Consider the following 16695-nt stretch of genomic DNA (forward strand, 5'->3'; position numbering starts at 1 on the left):
TAATTAGTGGCAGGTCTTTATTAAATGTTCCATGTTCCAAATATTTTTGTCATCTCTAAATGCTCGTAAATCACATTGATTCCCAAATAAATATTTCCCTGATTTTCACTTTTCTAGATATTTTGTTATAATTGATTCATCTCATTATTATATCAGTATATAGTTTATTTAACATTTAACTTTAATTTTTTTTATTCAGAAAATTTTCTAGTTACATTTCTAGTACTTATTTCTTAAGTAGAAAAACAAAAGGTATGTGGGTATGATGGGGGACACACTCTTTAATTAACATTCTTATTCCTTGTCATCTTACTAGAAACAACTATTTATTTGCATCTGAAATCTCTTCCAAGTATTCTTCTTGGTCACATACCATAGAGTACAGCAAATTTTATAAGGATGTCAAAAAGAACACAATATTCTAATCAGAATAATTTTAAAAATCCTATTTCTATATATAGCAAACATTTTTTCTTTTGTGGAATAATGATATTATATGAAAAAAATTAATGGAATGAAGAAAAATTAAAATTTGCCATATTGCCTTTATTTTTATCATTAATACAAAAAATAAAAGTGAAGATAGTAGAATTTTAGAGGACCAAATATCACACTTTTTTTTTTTCTTTTTAAAATAAGGAGTTGGTATTTGAAATTGTTGGTGGGAATATACAAGTGCATTTTGATAACAAATGATTTTTAAAGAATGAAGATGAAAGGAATGTGGGAATGTGATATTCCATTCAAATTATCCACAATGGCCCATTTCAAAATTAATATCTTAGATGTCCACACAGCGTTATTAGAAAAATGATAAACGTCAGAAAAATAAAGATATTAGATATATTGATATACTATTACATATAAAAACTATTAGATATATTGATTGGTGGTTTTATAATGATTTACATTTTATATTTTTCCTTTGCAGTTGCAATAATGGTTTGTCAAAATAAAATCATCTACATTTGAAAAGAGTGACTTATATAGATAAAAATCTTTAAACCCTTAGGCTTTTCCTTTAATCTTGAAGATTTAGAAAAAAATTAAAATATAGTTAATATAGTATTCACCAGAGCCATCTACTCCAGAGAAGGATCTGAAATGCTTCAGATTATCTCTACCATTTTTAGTATTCAGCGCTTCTCTGGGCCTTGATTAAATCAAATCTAGTAATTATCACTGTGTGACTTCATTTGAAAAGCTTAGTCGACGCTTCTTTTAAAGGAGGAAAACCTGCTATACACTTAGTTTGATCTTTATTCCATCAGGCATTCAAGTTTATCATTTATATTCCATTAACAATTCTTTAAAGGCAGGCTAGAATCTGAATGGAATGTATTTTCCTTTCATTTGTATATTAAGCAGCAAATATATGATAGGTTGGGAAAACACAACAAGGGACAAGATTACAAAACCATTCTCTTTAGGCACCTTAGAGTCTCATTGGAAAAGAGAAGATTCATAGTAGAAGGATAAATAGTTTAAGCTGCTAGGAGATGTAGACTGTCATGGAATCTACTGAGAAAATTATGAAGGTAATTATGGAATATTCAAAGACGTATAGAAAGGAGAGTGACATGATCATATATTCATTTTTGTCTGACTGCAATGAGGAAACTGGTTTGGTAGGTGGGAAAATTAGAATTAGAACAATTCTGAAAGTACTACAGAAACTGGGACATCACTCATGTATGAACAGTTGAAAAAGAGTGATAGGCAATTTTGAAAAGTATTTAGGGCAAGTGTGTTTAATGTACACACTCTATAACACAATGTCTTTGCCCAGTGCTTCTATTCCAGGATTCATGGAAGAATCACTTGGAAAGCCTTCAGCATTCACATGCTTGGACCTAACACTAGGCTTGCTGAAGAGGATTCTTCAGAGCTTCAGCTACTAGGTACCTCCATAGCTGGTTCCTATCCTGAAGTGATTCAGACACAAACACACTTGTATATTCCTTTTTCCCTGTTATATTCACTTTAAAAATTATATTTAACTGAAAGTCCATATTATATATTAGCATAGCAAATATAATTCACAAAGCAGGATTAGTTAAGTATTATTTATATTGCTATGATGACAGCACAAACTAGAGCAATTACTAATCCCCCAAATAAATTAATAGATAAACATTTTATTTTGTAAAACCCAAAGTAGGTATGAAAATGAATAATGAAATTCCAGTTAAAGACAAATTAGCTAAAAGGGAAAACATTCTGAATGAGCTAATGGGATTTAAAATTTTAATGGCATCCAAGGCAGTTAGCCAATAAAAAAAAAAATTTAAACAAACCTGCAAAAATCATTTCAAATGTGATACTTTACCAAAAGAAGATTTTTTTTTTTTTAAGTACTAGAGATTGAACACAGGGGTGATTTCTCACTAAGCTGCTTCCCTAACTCTTTTAATTTTTTATTTTTGGACAGAGTCTCATTAAGTTGACAAGGTTGATCCCACACTTGGATCTTCCTGCTTCAGCCTCCTGAATAGCTGAGATTACAGGCATGTGCCAACCCACCAACAGATCTGAATATTTTCAAATGAAACATGTATATGTCCCCTCAAAATAACAAATGATAATTTTGTTTTTTTTCAGAGATAAAATCTTTATTTACTAAATTGAAAATGTCATAAATGCATTGCATTCTATCAAGTAACAGGTTTCAAAGAGATCAATGAAAATTAATATATAAAATCAATACTTAAGACTCGAAATCCAATTTTTTCCGTTAATTTACTTTTTCAGGATACTTGATTATATAATGTTCCCATATATATTAGTTTCTAAGGCAAAATTTTAAGGAATATTATTAGAATGGGGTTAAGGAGGGGATTGACATGGTATGAACAAATACCTATGTGACAAAATGCTATTAAAACAATAGTTACTAAAAGATAACTTAAGTATCTGTGTATTTCACAAGAACCTTTTGTGAAACTCATAAACAAGATAAAAACTCAAACAAGGACATATCATGCTGAGATGTATTAAAATTAAGTACTTACTTTAGTTTAAAAATAAATAATAAGGATTTCTCACAGTTACAAAATAATTTGTTTATAAAAGTTGGACTTTTATTAAAAAGATATTTTTAATTGAAGATGAATAATTTGTAGTGAACTCAAATAAACTAGTGAAATTTGATTTTTAGTTTTAAATTTTTTAGCTTAGAGAATAATTCAATTGATGATTTTTAAAGGTATCTATTATGAATATCATATTTTTAGAACAGCTGTCTGTGCTAATCATAATAAAATTGCTTTTACTTGCCAGGCATGGTGGCCCACTCCTGTAATCCCAGCAGCTTTGGAGGCTGAGGCAAGAGAATCTCAAGTTCAAAGTCAGCCTCAGCAACTCAGTGAGGAAGCAACTCAGGAAGACCCTGTCTCTAAATAAAATACGAAATACGGGTGGGGACATAGCTTAGTAGTTAAGTGCCCCTGAGTTCAATTCTTGATACCCCCCCCAAATTGCTTTTACTTGTTTGCAATAAAAACTGATCTGAATTAGCTGCACAAACATGTATAATCATTACTAATCAAACATCACTTTAATACTCAATTCTATTTAGTTCTGTTTAAGGGAGAAAAATGGATGGAAATATAAAAACAATCTCACTAAATTCTTAGAATTTCTTCTTAGTGAATATCACTAAATAGTTCAAAATTATGAAATTAAATACCCTCAGAACATCTCTCAACTCTTCCTATTGGTTCTTCCTACTTCCCTTTTACTGGTATTGATTTATTATTAAAATCCATTCCAAAGAGACAGGTAGAAAGTTAAATAGAGAAATGTTACAGACCTTAAGATTACCATCTTCTTATTAAAAAAAAAAAGTGATATTAAGTTTGTGTTGTTCAAAGAGGTTCAGAGTGCATGTTAAGCCAGAGGTTGGGGGGATTCTGTCTTACCTATTCATGTGCTTAAAAATATTGTGCTGTCAGTAGAGAAACCATGTAGTCAGACATAGTGTTGGCTGGTAAATATTTAACAGCAGACTTGCCAAAAATAAAAAGCCCTAATTTGTGTTGTTTGCCAATTTCCATGGCATAAATACTCCTACATGGCTGGTTTTGAGCTATCAAAATGATATAAATGAATGTACAAGTGGAAGGATGCTTGGCTGCTATTATATAGAAGTTTACCATACAACTCCAATAGTGTATAGAAGTTTGCAAGTACATACAGTAGTAAAATAAAGAGGAAATGAGTTTTGAATGCTGATTAGCCATTTTAAAACATAATTTGTTCAGTGTTAAGTTTATTCAATTTAGTTTCATTCTTTTTCTTAACCACCAGCTCACAAAGTTACTGAAATTCTCAGAGATCAGTTTTATATATATATTTAATTATAGAATTATAGATATATAATTATATATAAATATATGAATACACAAATCATATATATATATATATATATATATATATATATATATATATATATATATATAAAACTCTAGCATATTCTAACATGTTACTTTATAAAGTTTAGGCACAAAGACCACCCCAGTGACATATACATGTATACATGTATGGGACACACAAACACAAAAAAGACCTTCTCCAGTATGTATTCATATTGGCTAATGAGAACACATCACTAGATGCCTCCAATAGCCTATATAATCATTTCATTTAGATTGCCTACCTTCTCCCTGATTCAATTCTGGTCCCCAGTAAAGTTACTAGAATTACTATTATCAAAGTGTTAAATGTTAGTAATCATTATTATAAGGAAGTCATAACATAATGGACTCCCTTAAAATTGGGCATTTTCAATTAAGTCTCAATTGTTTTCTCAGGGCTAGTCATTGTCCTGCCAACCTGTTCTTCAAGCTCTTTTCTCCAACCCTGCATACCACAGACAGCCATTTCATGCTGAGCAAAGAGGCTGAAACTGTTGCAACAGTTCAAAGACAAGTCCCTTGGAGATAGCAGGATGAAAGGACCAGGAAACCAGAATTCAACATATCTTAAGGTTCCATTCCAGGGTACACAGGCTGGCTGAATTGATACATGATCTTTCTTGGCAAATGTTATCCATTAATTATCCCTTCTAAAAAAAATAGAATGTTTCTGTGGGTTAGGAGAAGGCAGATTAGCTGTCTTCCCAGTTTGTGCAAAGTTCTAATAAATTCATTTTTCTGTTTTATGTAATTTTCCCTTACTCTCAATGAGGGATGTTGACTGAATCCAGTCAGTTGGGATCTCAAGATTCAGGCTTCTGGCTAGCCCTTTAACAATGATAATGTTTCTCCTAAATAATAAGAATCTTTTGTTCTTATACCACTAGACTCTCCTATTAATAAAGAGAAATCTATTGAAAGGTAATATTATGTAATAAAAGTCTTTGAATATGAAGTCAGAAATCTCAGGCTATTGTTTTGAAATCATACTTACTAGAGTAATTAATTTAAAATCACTGAAATTCTCTGCATATTTATAAAGTAGTATTAGTGTATATATATTTTATAGAAATCTTCAAAAATATAACTATTATAATTATACCATAATACCATAACATATTTGAATGCTAAAGAATATCTAACTCTTAATCTTAGAAAAAAGGTAAAAGAATCCTATTACATTTTCTTTACATGCTCAACATTTTAGTAACTGAGCGCAGGTTGCAGGAGGGTAAATGTACTCAATGGACAAAATCATTCAAACCTTCAGATTTAATTTTCCTGGGTTGATTATTTTTGGTACAACAATATACTTTTATGGTATCATATAAGCAAAGCCCCACTATCATTAACATGAAGCACATTTAATAGATCTCTCAAAAGCTTTGTTAATATATAAGTATATATATATATATATATATATATATGTGTGTGTGTGTGTATACACACACACACACACATAACTTTATAACTGATGCCAATATCTCCTCACCTTCAGTAAGGGGAACCTTAGCATCAATTTTTTTCTTTCATAGAATTTTAAAATTTTAGAGCTGAATTTTTTAGTATCTATCTACAAACCAGAACACCAAACCCTTCATTTGACATAAGGAAAATACTGGTGCCCAGGAGTAAAACTGACCCTTGCCCCATGTCACATAGTTAATTACTGACAGAGTAGACTCTAAGCACTTCTAAGACTTCATTGTCTGCCAGCACTAAAAGACATTAATCTTAGAGTAAACCATTACCTCTTGAAGAACTCTCTTCATCTTTAATAATAACGTCTTTACTGCTGTGCAGTCCTGTAACATCAATCTGAAAGGCAGAGAATCTATGCCCCCATTTTCTTCCACACCTTGTAGAGGCCAATCTGTTGATGGACTGCTAGGCATTCGGCTTAGATGGGAACACCTGGATTCCTGATCTTCTTTTGTTAATTTCAGGGAAAGATTCCTAACAAGGAAAAAAAAAGAACAAAAATTATAATGTAGCATGTTTAGGATGTTTCCAAAGTTGTAGATTAATGTCTATAGTATGCTAGGAAAAAACATTTTGTGAACCTCATAATTTCTTCATAGTAGTCTTTGAAAACATTCAGATCTTCTGCATACATTTTGAAATGACTTAATTGTATATTTAGTGGCAAGATTCAATGACAATTACTGTTTTAGAATATGATCATTCTTTAATTAGCATTTCATGTACACATGATACTTAATTAACTCATTTAAAAATTCTGAGATTCAACAAAAATATCACTGGAAGAAAAATTTCATATTTGTGGTTCTAGTAATGGGCTTAAAATTAACTGGAAGGAAAAGCTTAAGCAGCAAACATTGTGACAAAATATATTTGGTATTTATTAAATTATAAAGAAATTAATAACAATTTTAGTGGTTAAGAAAGCTAGTCATTGTCCTGCTAACCTGTTAAACTTTTACATTTGACATATGGAAAATACTGGTGCCCATGAATATAACTGATCCTTGCCCCATGTCACATAGTTAGTTACTGACAGATTTATGTAAAAAAAAAAAAAAAAAAGTGAAACAAAACAGGAAATGTATAATTCTTTTTTTTTAAGAGAGAGTGAGAGAGGAGAGAGAGAGATTTTTTTAATATTTATTTTTTAGTTATCGGCGGACACAACATCTTTGTACATGGTGCTGAGAATCGAACCCGGGCCGCACGCATGCAAGGCGAGCGCGCTACCACTTGAGCCACATCCCCAGCCCCGGAAATGTATAATTCTATGATGGAATTAACATGTGAAGGGAAGCAACACATGCCACCCCCTCAAATGTCCCCTTTAGCTTAAGGATCATTTTGAACTGAAGGCAACTGAGAAATGGATACAAGAATAGTTCTTTTGTCTTCCACCTTTACATAAAATCAGATATACATTTACAAAAGTGTTCATCTCCTCTCTCCACTAGGAAGGACATGAGTTAATTACTGGAGACAACCCTATATTTTCATGAGTCAGGATAAGGCAGCAGAGGAATCCATGTAGCTAACCTAAGGCTTTTCTCCCATTATTTGCCCCATATATTCACCATGCCACACTTTGATGTCCTAGAAACTCAAAGTCCCTGTATTAGGTTACTTTTCTAAAAATTTATTGTTCTTTTGTTAAAATGATAAGATGCCATCTAAGCCCTAAACTGACCACGCCTCTAATTGACTCATTTCTGTGTGCTCCTGTGTGTGTATGCAATGCACATATTAATAAACTTGTTTGTGTTTCTCTTATAAATCCTCCTTTTGTCAGTCTAATTTATGGACCCCACTTGAAAAATCTGAGAGAGTAGAAGGAAATGACTACTCAAACACAAAGAGCTCATTTCTCCTGAAAGACAGCTTCTTCTAAACTGACAAAATACAGATTAACAAGAACAGATGATAGCTTCAAAACAAATCTAACCTAACATATATATGAAGTCCTTATAAGACTGCCTGAGTTACAATGGGCACAGAAACATTACTTATTATTAAATACATTCTATTAGTAAGGGGAAAATCTTATTTTGCAAATGCACTTAGTTTAATTTATTCCAGACCCACCTACTTCTTACCATTTCTTTAACTCGGAGAAAATTTATGTATCTATCTATTTCCTCATGTAAAAAATGATAATACTCATTTTACAACTACTTTCTCTGGACTTGTTCAAAATTTGAATAAATTAGCACATATGAAGTGGTCAGCAAAATATCTGGCCAATAGTCAGTCAGTCCTCAAAATTGCTAGCTGTTTATTTATTTATTACATTATTACAGAAATAAAATGGGGGTAATAATAATTATCACTTCAAACAACAATGATAATTAATAAATATGTCTATGAAGACAAATAAAAAATTGAGTGTGATTCAAGTGTATTTTCTTTACTAATTATTCAATAATTTAGAAATTAAATTATTCCCAAGATGAATAACAAGATTTGAATAAAATTAATTAAGGCTATATTATTTTATTTGCATTTTTACCTGACCTGTATAGCAAGTACCAAGGCATCTCTTTGTTTTTTTGTTTGTTTGTTTTTTGTTTTCCAATTTAGCTAAAGGATCATGCCATGTATTTCAGAAAATAATAGTATACAGACATAGATAAAAATGCAAGAGTCTCTGTTATTTTCAAATAGTCAAAAAGGAACATGCACAGCAATGAATTTAGAAGATAAAACTAACCATTTGTTTTGTATCACAATAGTTTGTATCTAAATTCCCCAAACAGAGAATAGTGACATTTTTCACAGTTACTAAAACCATCCACATTGTGTCCCACAGATCAACACCGGCTTAAATTGCAAAGATTAGTAGGTTTCTGGCACTGGCTTCAAAAGCTTCACCATATTTTTAACTTCTTAGTTGTATCAAAAAATATTAACTAATATTCTTTCACATATGAAAAATTTATCTTTGAACATTTTATTTTTACATAAAAAAACAGATCTGCTACAAACCTGTAGTAATCAAAACTGTTCTTAATTAGGTCAAGGCAGTTAAAATGAATATCAATCAAGACTGTTACTCAGGACCTTGGTTAGCATACCATTTTGTTTTATGTTTATTTCTACTGGCCTTCTGATTGGGTAGTACCCATGGTTTATAATTAATAATATTCAATAACATGTTCAGTATATTAAATATTAATGTTTATAACAAGAGAACATTATTGGGTCCCAAATATGCAAGTTCCTCTGGGTAAATTCAACTAAAAAAATAAAATAATCCCCATGGTTGATGAGAAAAGAAGAAAACTCTTTAATAAGATGTTATAGTTTCTTCAAGTACAGACAACCCAAAATAAGACAGTGAGGATATTATTAGGTTCAAGTCTTCCTCTGTTCCTATATTAGCAGGGCTCACCTGATAATACAATTCATGCACTTCTAGATATACACCTCACTGTCAGCAAATTCTCTGAATTATTATGGTTTCAGAAAACTTAACAAATGTATTGTATACCAAAAATATCATCCTTTACCATGGGGGAAAAAAAGTATGATTCTGAAGCTGGACACAGTGGTTCATTAATCACCATAACTACTACAAACAAAACTCAAAGACAGTGTAATCTCCACTGAGAACATTTATATACAGTTCACCCTCTCTGTGTCAACTCTATGAATCTTCAGTAGAATTACACAATAATATTTACACATGCCTTGATGCTTATAAAAACTGATTAAATCTTTATAATTTAAAATTTAGTAACATTTAGATAAAACTAAATCAAGACTTAAGAAACTTTTCAGTTATAAGTGCCAAAGCAATAAAAATTTTGAGACTAACAGCAAAGTTTATTAATATTACATCAAATGTATTCTTGAAAATTTAGAGTATTTTAGAGTTTTAGCTGGTATTTAAAATACTTAAACTACTACAGAATATTAGCTTTGTATGTGGTCACTGTGATTCTTTGTGTAGTAGGAATTTCCTATGAAACTAGGAAATTAGTTCAGAATATCTACTGTAATTCTGTTTTTCAGTATGTCAGTCAACTTTAAAGGGAAAATATATTTCTTGACAAAAACTATAGGGTGATTAAAGTTTTTTGTTTCCTACCACAGAGAAAAAATATAACAGCCTTTTTATCATTTTTCACACAGTTATAACTATCAATATCACCTTGAAAGTAAAACATTTTCTTCCCATTCACAAGAAGTCTTCAAATCTTTTGAAAACTTCCCAATATAATGGCCAAAATGACTAAAAAAATACAAGATCATGTCAGTTGCACAGAGATCATATCGTATGCACACTTCCTATTTAGTGCACTGACAAATTTCATTACAGGGATTGTCTGTGGCTAACAGGTATCTCAATGACTTATACTTTGTAATGTGACTATGATTTCTCAACCAATTTACAAGAAAAAGAAAAATAATAGTAACCTCTAGTTGCCTAATATAATAAATAAACACATGTATATGACTATCTCCCAAAGCTTCATTAAGTAGATTTGCAGAAAACAATGATTTTTAAAAAACCTTAATTTGGAAAACTTACTTTTATTTAAGCTTCATTTCAAAATAAACCTGGTTATTTATGGTGAATTCAACCTTCCCTTGAATACTTCTAAGACAGGTACAATGATGTAAATGTATGCTATTTGTAATGGGTAATTTGAATTGTCAACTTGATTGGATTAAGACAAACCAATGATTAAGAGGACTATGAGTGTGTCAGTGAGGGTGTGTCTAGAAATGTCTAGAAAAGGGGATAACCAACTGAAAAGGAGACCTTCTCTAAGCATGGGTGGCACCAACCAATACGATGATGGCTTGAATGGAATAAAAGTTGGAAGAACAAAGAAGCAACAGCAATTGCAAGTTCCACTCTTCTTGAATGGGTTCTTGATTGCTGCCTGGATCATCTGAGGATATCAAACTCTTGTTTCTTCCCTCTTCCAAAGTGGACAGTGATTCTCCAGAAGGCTAGAGTCTCAGAGTAGGGTAGCACCATTGATCCCTCTTGTTCTGGGGCTTTAACCTCTTAGTCTGTGCAGCTACTGGTTCTCCAGCTTTCTAGCCTCAGATGGCCATTGTGGACTACTAGCTTCTGGCCATGTAAGCCAACCTAATAAGTCCCCTTTTTATAATTATACTTCCTGTTGAGTCTGTTCCTCATGAGGACCCTGACTAATAACACTATTGAACTGAAATCCCAGAACTTAAAAAAAAGTGTCAATTTAATGAAGTACCTACAAAAGTTACTGATGATGAGTAAGCAATATTTCCTTTCCAAATATATTGTATGCCTGAAAGTGTTATTTTAGGGGAAAAATTGTTTTTCAAATTGTTCTATAATTGGATATCTAGTTACTTCTGGAAGGAATGGATACAGGATCTCTCCATGTAGTAGTTTAGTTGTTATCAGTATTTAACATATTACATTTAGATAAAAATGTACCTATAACAAGCTATTTTACCAGCATTTGTGATATAAGAAAAGGTGAGGTACACTCCAAAGACCTCTACATAACCAATGTAGTTCTTTATGACAGGACATAACTGCCTCACCACTTCTCATCTCAGAACACTGCCTCCTTGCTCTTTGAATTCTAAACACATGGTCTTCTGAAATATATAAACTCCTCTGGCCTGAAAGGCTTTACATATGTTCTTCTATCTACATGAAAAAAGTTTCTCTTACCCACCTTAGAATAAATCATATCTCCAGAGAAACCTTGGCATCTGGTATACCACTCATCAAAATTGCATAGATTGCCAGGTACAGTGGCATATGCCTGTAATCTCAGCAGCTCAGGAGGCTGAGGCAGGAGGATTGTGAGTTCAAAGCCAGCCTCAGCAACTTAGCAAGGCCTTAAGCGACTCAGTGAGAGACCCTATCTTTAAATAAAACATGAAAATGTGGTTGGGGATCTGGCTCAGTGGTTAAGCATCCTTGGGTTCAAATCCTGATACAAAAAAAAAAAAAAAAAATCATAGGCTCCTTTTTCTTATGCTAAGGCTTCTTTTGTGATACTTATCAAATATGTAGTTAAAAAATAATTTGAGGAGAACTCTGGGAAATTCTTGGCTAAATAATCTATATTTCATGTTTAAAACAGAAAAAGAATATGTACATTATAACCACATTTAATTTTTAAAATTTTACAATGCATTGTAAGAGATCAAGACAGATGGATTTCAAGGTGCCCAAAAGATATATCAAAACAGCAATAAGTACACATATTGCCAATGTGGTGGTTTTAAGGCCCTGAACTTAGATGAATTTGGAAAAAAAGTGTGGTTTTTATTCTGGTGAAGATATAGGAGAATAGGTGCCACTGACAAAGGAACTTCAAAGTTCTGGGAGACTTTAAGAGTTCCAACATTTAAGGAGCCTCAAAAATCGATCTTATCTACTTGTAAATTAAATACTTGCTAGAATAACACTATTTTTGTAAAGGAAAGAAAAAATAAAGACTAAAAACCATGTCATACACAATGTCTGGCAAATATTAAAATCCGCAGATATGCAAAGAGATGACAACACAGAGATGACCAATATTGGAAATAGGAAACAAGAATATTAAGCAGCTTTTATAAATATGTTTGAAGTCTTTACAGAAAAAATAATCATAATGAATAAAAAGATGATGTATCCCAGCTGATATATGGACACTCTATAATACAAACAAATGAAAACTTCAAAACCAATTGATTCTCTTTCTGAAAGGATGGGATTTATTATGTCAGACCTCATTGGCTGCCTTTCCCACCATTCCTGGATACCTCCTTTCTGTTTCTTCAACAAATAAAACAAAATTCTCAAATTTATTCAAATGCTTGTTCACCTATGGTGCAAAGAAGTAAGCTGAAGTCTAAAAGGAAAATTCAGGAAAATGTTTCCTCTCTGATAAAAAGTTAAACAGAAAAGTGATAGACATTTCCTTTCAATGTTGTTTTGTCTTGATATATTTCTTGAAACTGTTGGCATATCTCAAGAATATCAAGTGTCAGCTGTGGGAAAACTGAAGAACAAAAATACTGAATAGATCTGCCTCTTTGTTGATGTTATTATTGCTCTGAATTAATCAGTTCTGCAGATTTCCTACCTCTAGATTGCTTTTTTAATTTTTTTTATTTTATTTATTCTTTTTCTTTTTAGTGTAGTGCTAAGGATCAAACCCAGTGCCTCACACATGCTAGGTGAGCACTCTACCACTGAGTCACAACCCAGCCCTGAATTTTTTGATAAACAAGTAATTTACTTGTTATCTGTTTAATGAGTTAGGTCTTCATCTTATAGGAAGGAAAAGATATTCTCAAGTATAATTCTATAATTATATTCTAAAGTATAATTGCTAAAGGATATATTCCACCTTGAAGGATATTAAATCTAGAATATGGATGGGATAATGTAATTAATTATTTGTGTACAATTAATTGTGTACATATTTGTATGTCTTTTAGAGACTAATATATTTCAGGGTAATATGGGCATTACTTGTATCTCATGTTCATTAGTGAATTGTAAAAATTTGTACAGTTTTATGCAATACTCAAATGGATAGAGTAATCAAATTTAGTGCACAAAAATTATTATCCATTGAGTTTAACATTTCTTAGGAAATTAGATTAAATGGTAAGGATTTCCACTACTACTAACTAAAACTAGTTATACTTCCCTTTTCAAAAAGTTTAGAGAAAATAGACAGTCTATACGTACAAATATGCTCACTCATTGTTTGAAAGTTCTTGTTTTGTCTTTAGACAAAGAAAATAAAAAAGGCTGGCTTGGATGTCTATATCCAATACCTTTTCTACATGCCATTCTTTCGTTAGCATTTCCTCTCCCATTATTTTTGATTTCCTCTCCCATTCTTTATTTTTGTTTTCATATGTGACTTGAGAGTCAGTTAAAAAGCAGTCCACATATGAAAAGGAAAAGAGAGCTGAAAGTACTTACATTACATTAAATTTATTGTAAGTACTTACAATAATGGTCCAAATTACTTTTTAAAGAAAGAATGTATACCCATAAATCTACACACAAAATCTGTGCATACATGTGTATTTTTTACCTTGTAATTAATTATGTAATTGCAGGTATTGGATTTAGTATGCTATGTCATTAGGTCTGGATTAATAATGCAATTAAGTCTTTTTAACAGAGAACTAAAAGTAAAAGAAAATTGGACAAACAATCATCAAAAATATTTTGTCAAGTTGATAATAAATCAAACACTTATTTATTGTCACCTGATATTATAAAAGTAGTTCTAAAGTTAGAAAATCTCACAGACTGACTGATCTTCTTGTATCTAGATATGATCAGTTTTTTAAAAGAAAACCTAAAATGCCTCTCTCTAGTCTTTACTGCAAGTGACACACAGCGTAAATTTTCTGGTGTGTTGGCAGATTTTTATACTTGACACTTTTCAATTGTATATTTCTTTTGGAATAATTTCCCACACACTCATTCATAACTATTTGGAATAATGGTTTCATTTAGGACCTTTTAAACTACACAAGAAAAAAGAAAAAAAATCAGAGTTGAACAAAGGTCTCTACTCTAAAGAATTATTCTTATTAGGATACTGATGAGCTTTTAAAAATTGATAAAAGTTCAATTTTGTTGCAATAAATTGTTTCTAAACTTTCAAGTAAATTTCAAATATAAAACCATGTAAAAAGGAAAGAGTTTTACTCTAGTATTTTATTCTAGTTGAAAATAATATTCCATACCTAAGTTTTAGATAACTTGGAATTATTCATTGCTACTTGTGATACATACTTTATAGTCACCTGTTAGGTATATTTGCTGTCTGAACCTTAAGTGTTCTAATTAATTTAAGTATTTTTGGTGAAAAATATATACAGATGAACATATAATTTTATTACTGCTTCTGATAAAAAATCGTTTCTTTAAAGTCACCAACTTTAGCTCCAATACGATTTGCCCATTTTGAACTTCTTTCCAATAATAAGGGTTTTATAGTTGCATTGTAACAGATACAGTATTGTGATCATTTATAGAGATGGAAATTATATTCTTGAAAATAAATTCATTTTTGGTGTTACTTCTTATCCACCTTCTTACTTTTAATATCAGAATAATGAGCCCCCCAAATGCCTTGTGTCTTGCTTACTGCATCTCAGAGTCATGTAGGAAATTTAATTAATCTTTCAAAACTAACTACCACCATCAAATCCATTCTATTTCATCATCACATAAAGTAGTTACTACCTAATGTTTTTGTTTTAGAAGTTTCTGTGTGAAATTCTTCTTTTATGATCATTTAAGGAATACATCTAGTGGGCTTTTAGACATAATTCATAAGAAATATTATTAAAAGGTATTACTGTATGTATATTTGCTTCTGATAATTTGTATCACACCAGAATTTATTTTAAAAAAACAAAATGATAAAATATTTTCAATTTGCTTCTATATACTTAAGTAACATTATTGTAATGCAATGTTTCACAAATATAAACTGGGAGGGTCAATTACAACATATGAAAATAGGTCATTTTTTAAATTTTAAAATGCAATTCTAATATAATATACACCAACAATGATATGCTTAAATTATATAACTTATAGGCAGCTATGTAGTTTCAGTTTTTAGTTCAATGTCTGCTTTTCATAGGTAATATTCAGTACCTGATGATCTAAATATAATAAGTGTTAGGTAGGAAAGTATAATCTAGAAAGTAATCTTTCTAAAAAGAAAATAATCCTCACTTTGTAAATAAGCATAAGGAGAATACCTAAAACAATTGGTATCATACATAGTGGCTGAGAAACTAAAATTTCCAATACTTGCCCAGAGAAAAAGAGTTGGAGATTATTGCTTTGTCTAAATCTTACAGTCACAGAGCTTTATATCAATTTGAGAAGGATTAATAAAAGCCACATCGATCTTACCAGCCAACTTTCAGACATTCTGTTCTGAGGTAACAGAGTCTTTGTGATGGCTGATATTTAATTTTAACTGGAAAATATTTTTTTTCATAGTACACAAAAATTAGAACTCCCCAATATCTTGACAGACTTGCTCACATATTAAAAAAATAAAGTGATCCAGTTTACTTTTATATGTATGAATTCCAGGACACAAATCTCAGTCTTGTGAGTCATATCTTTGTCTTGCTTTATGATGTATATTTTGCCCAGGATATGGTGAGTTTATGATATAGTATGAAATCCAGGTGGCTAGTTTACACTCTTCCCTTAAGATTCGACTCATGCACAGTTCCATCCACCCACCCCTTACCCAAGGCAGTTCCTCTCCAAACCTTCTGCACTAGCTGCCTCCTGTCTTTGGTTCAGTAGCACCCTATACACCTCTCTCTCACTTCCCACATTCTAATCTCTCTCTTTCCCATGACTGTAGACTCTTTGAAGTTATAAGGTTCTCTTTCAGTGGGTTTCTTATGTCCAAATGCCTAGCTTGCAGATGTATCTCAGCAAGTGTTTATTGAACAAATGAATCCATGGCCATTTCATATACACAAAACCCCTGTCCACAGGGTTTGTAAGGTTTACATATCACGATTTCTCATGAAGAACATTTTACATTTATCTTTAGAGACTGACCAAAGGAAAACCTATTCAAAAATGTAAAAGCTTCAGAGTCAGTACATTAGGGGTAGATGCAAATAAAATAAATTAACAACTGGAATAAAAACAATGCAGTTAACAAAAATAATAATAATAATTCCAAAGATTTTAAAGAAAATCAGGATGGAGAAAGAATGTAGAAATCACATCAATTCACAAGGAGAAAGCGTTGTGGGAATTTTCAGGGACTGTGAG

At 31.3% G+C, this 16695-nt stretch overlaps 1 protein-coding gene across 1 annotated transcript in view; it reads right to left on the bottom strand.

Moving 5' to 3' along the window:
- Positions 1-16695, bottom strand: part of Ccser1 (coiled-coil serine rich protein 1) — a 1032529-nt gene that overhangs the window by 777302 nt on the left and 238532 nt on the right. The window contains exon 5 of the mRNA XM_076865083.2: positions 6167-6371. Within this exon, the coding sequence (XP_076721198.1) occupies positions 6167-6371 (205 nt within the window). The remainder of the gene's footprint in view (positions 1-6166; positions 6372-16695) is intronic.

Source organism: Callospermophilus lateralis, chromosome 8 (genome assembly GCF_048772815.1).
Source record: "Callospermophilus lateralis isolate mCalLat2 chromosome 8, mCalLat2.hap1, whole genome shotgun sequence".
Classification (NCBI taxonomy): domain Eukaryota; kingdom Metazoa; phylum Chordata; class Mammalia; order Rodentia; family Sciuridae; genus Callospermophilus; species Callospermophilus lateralis.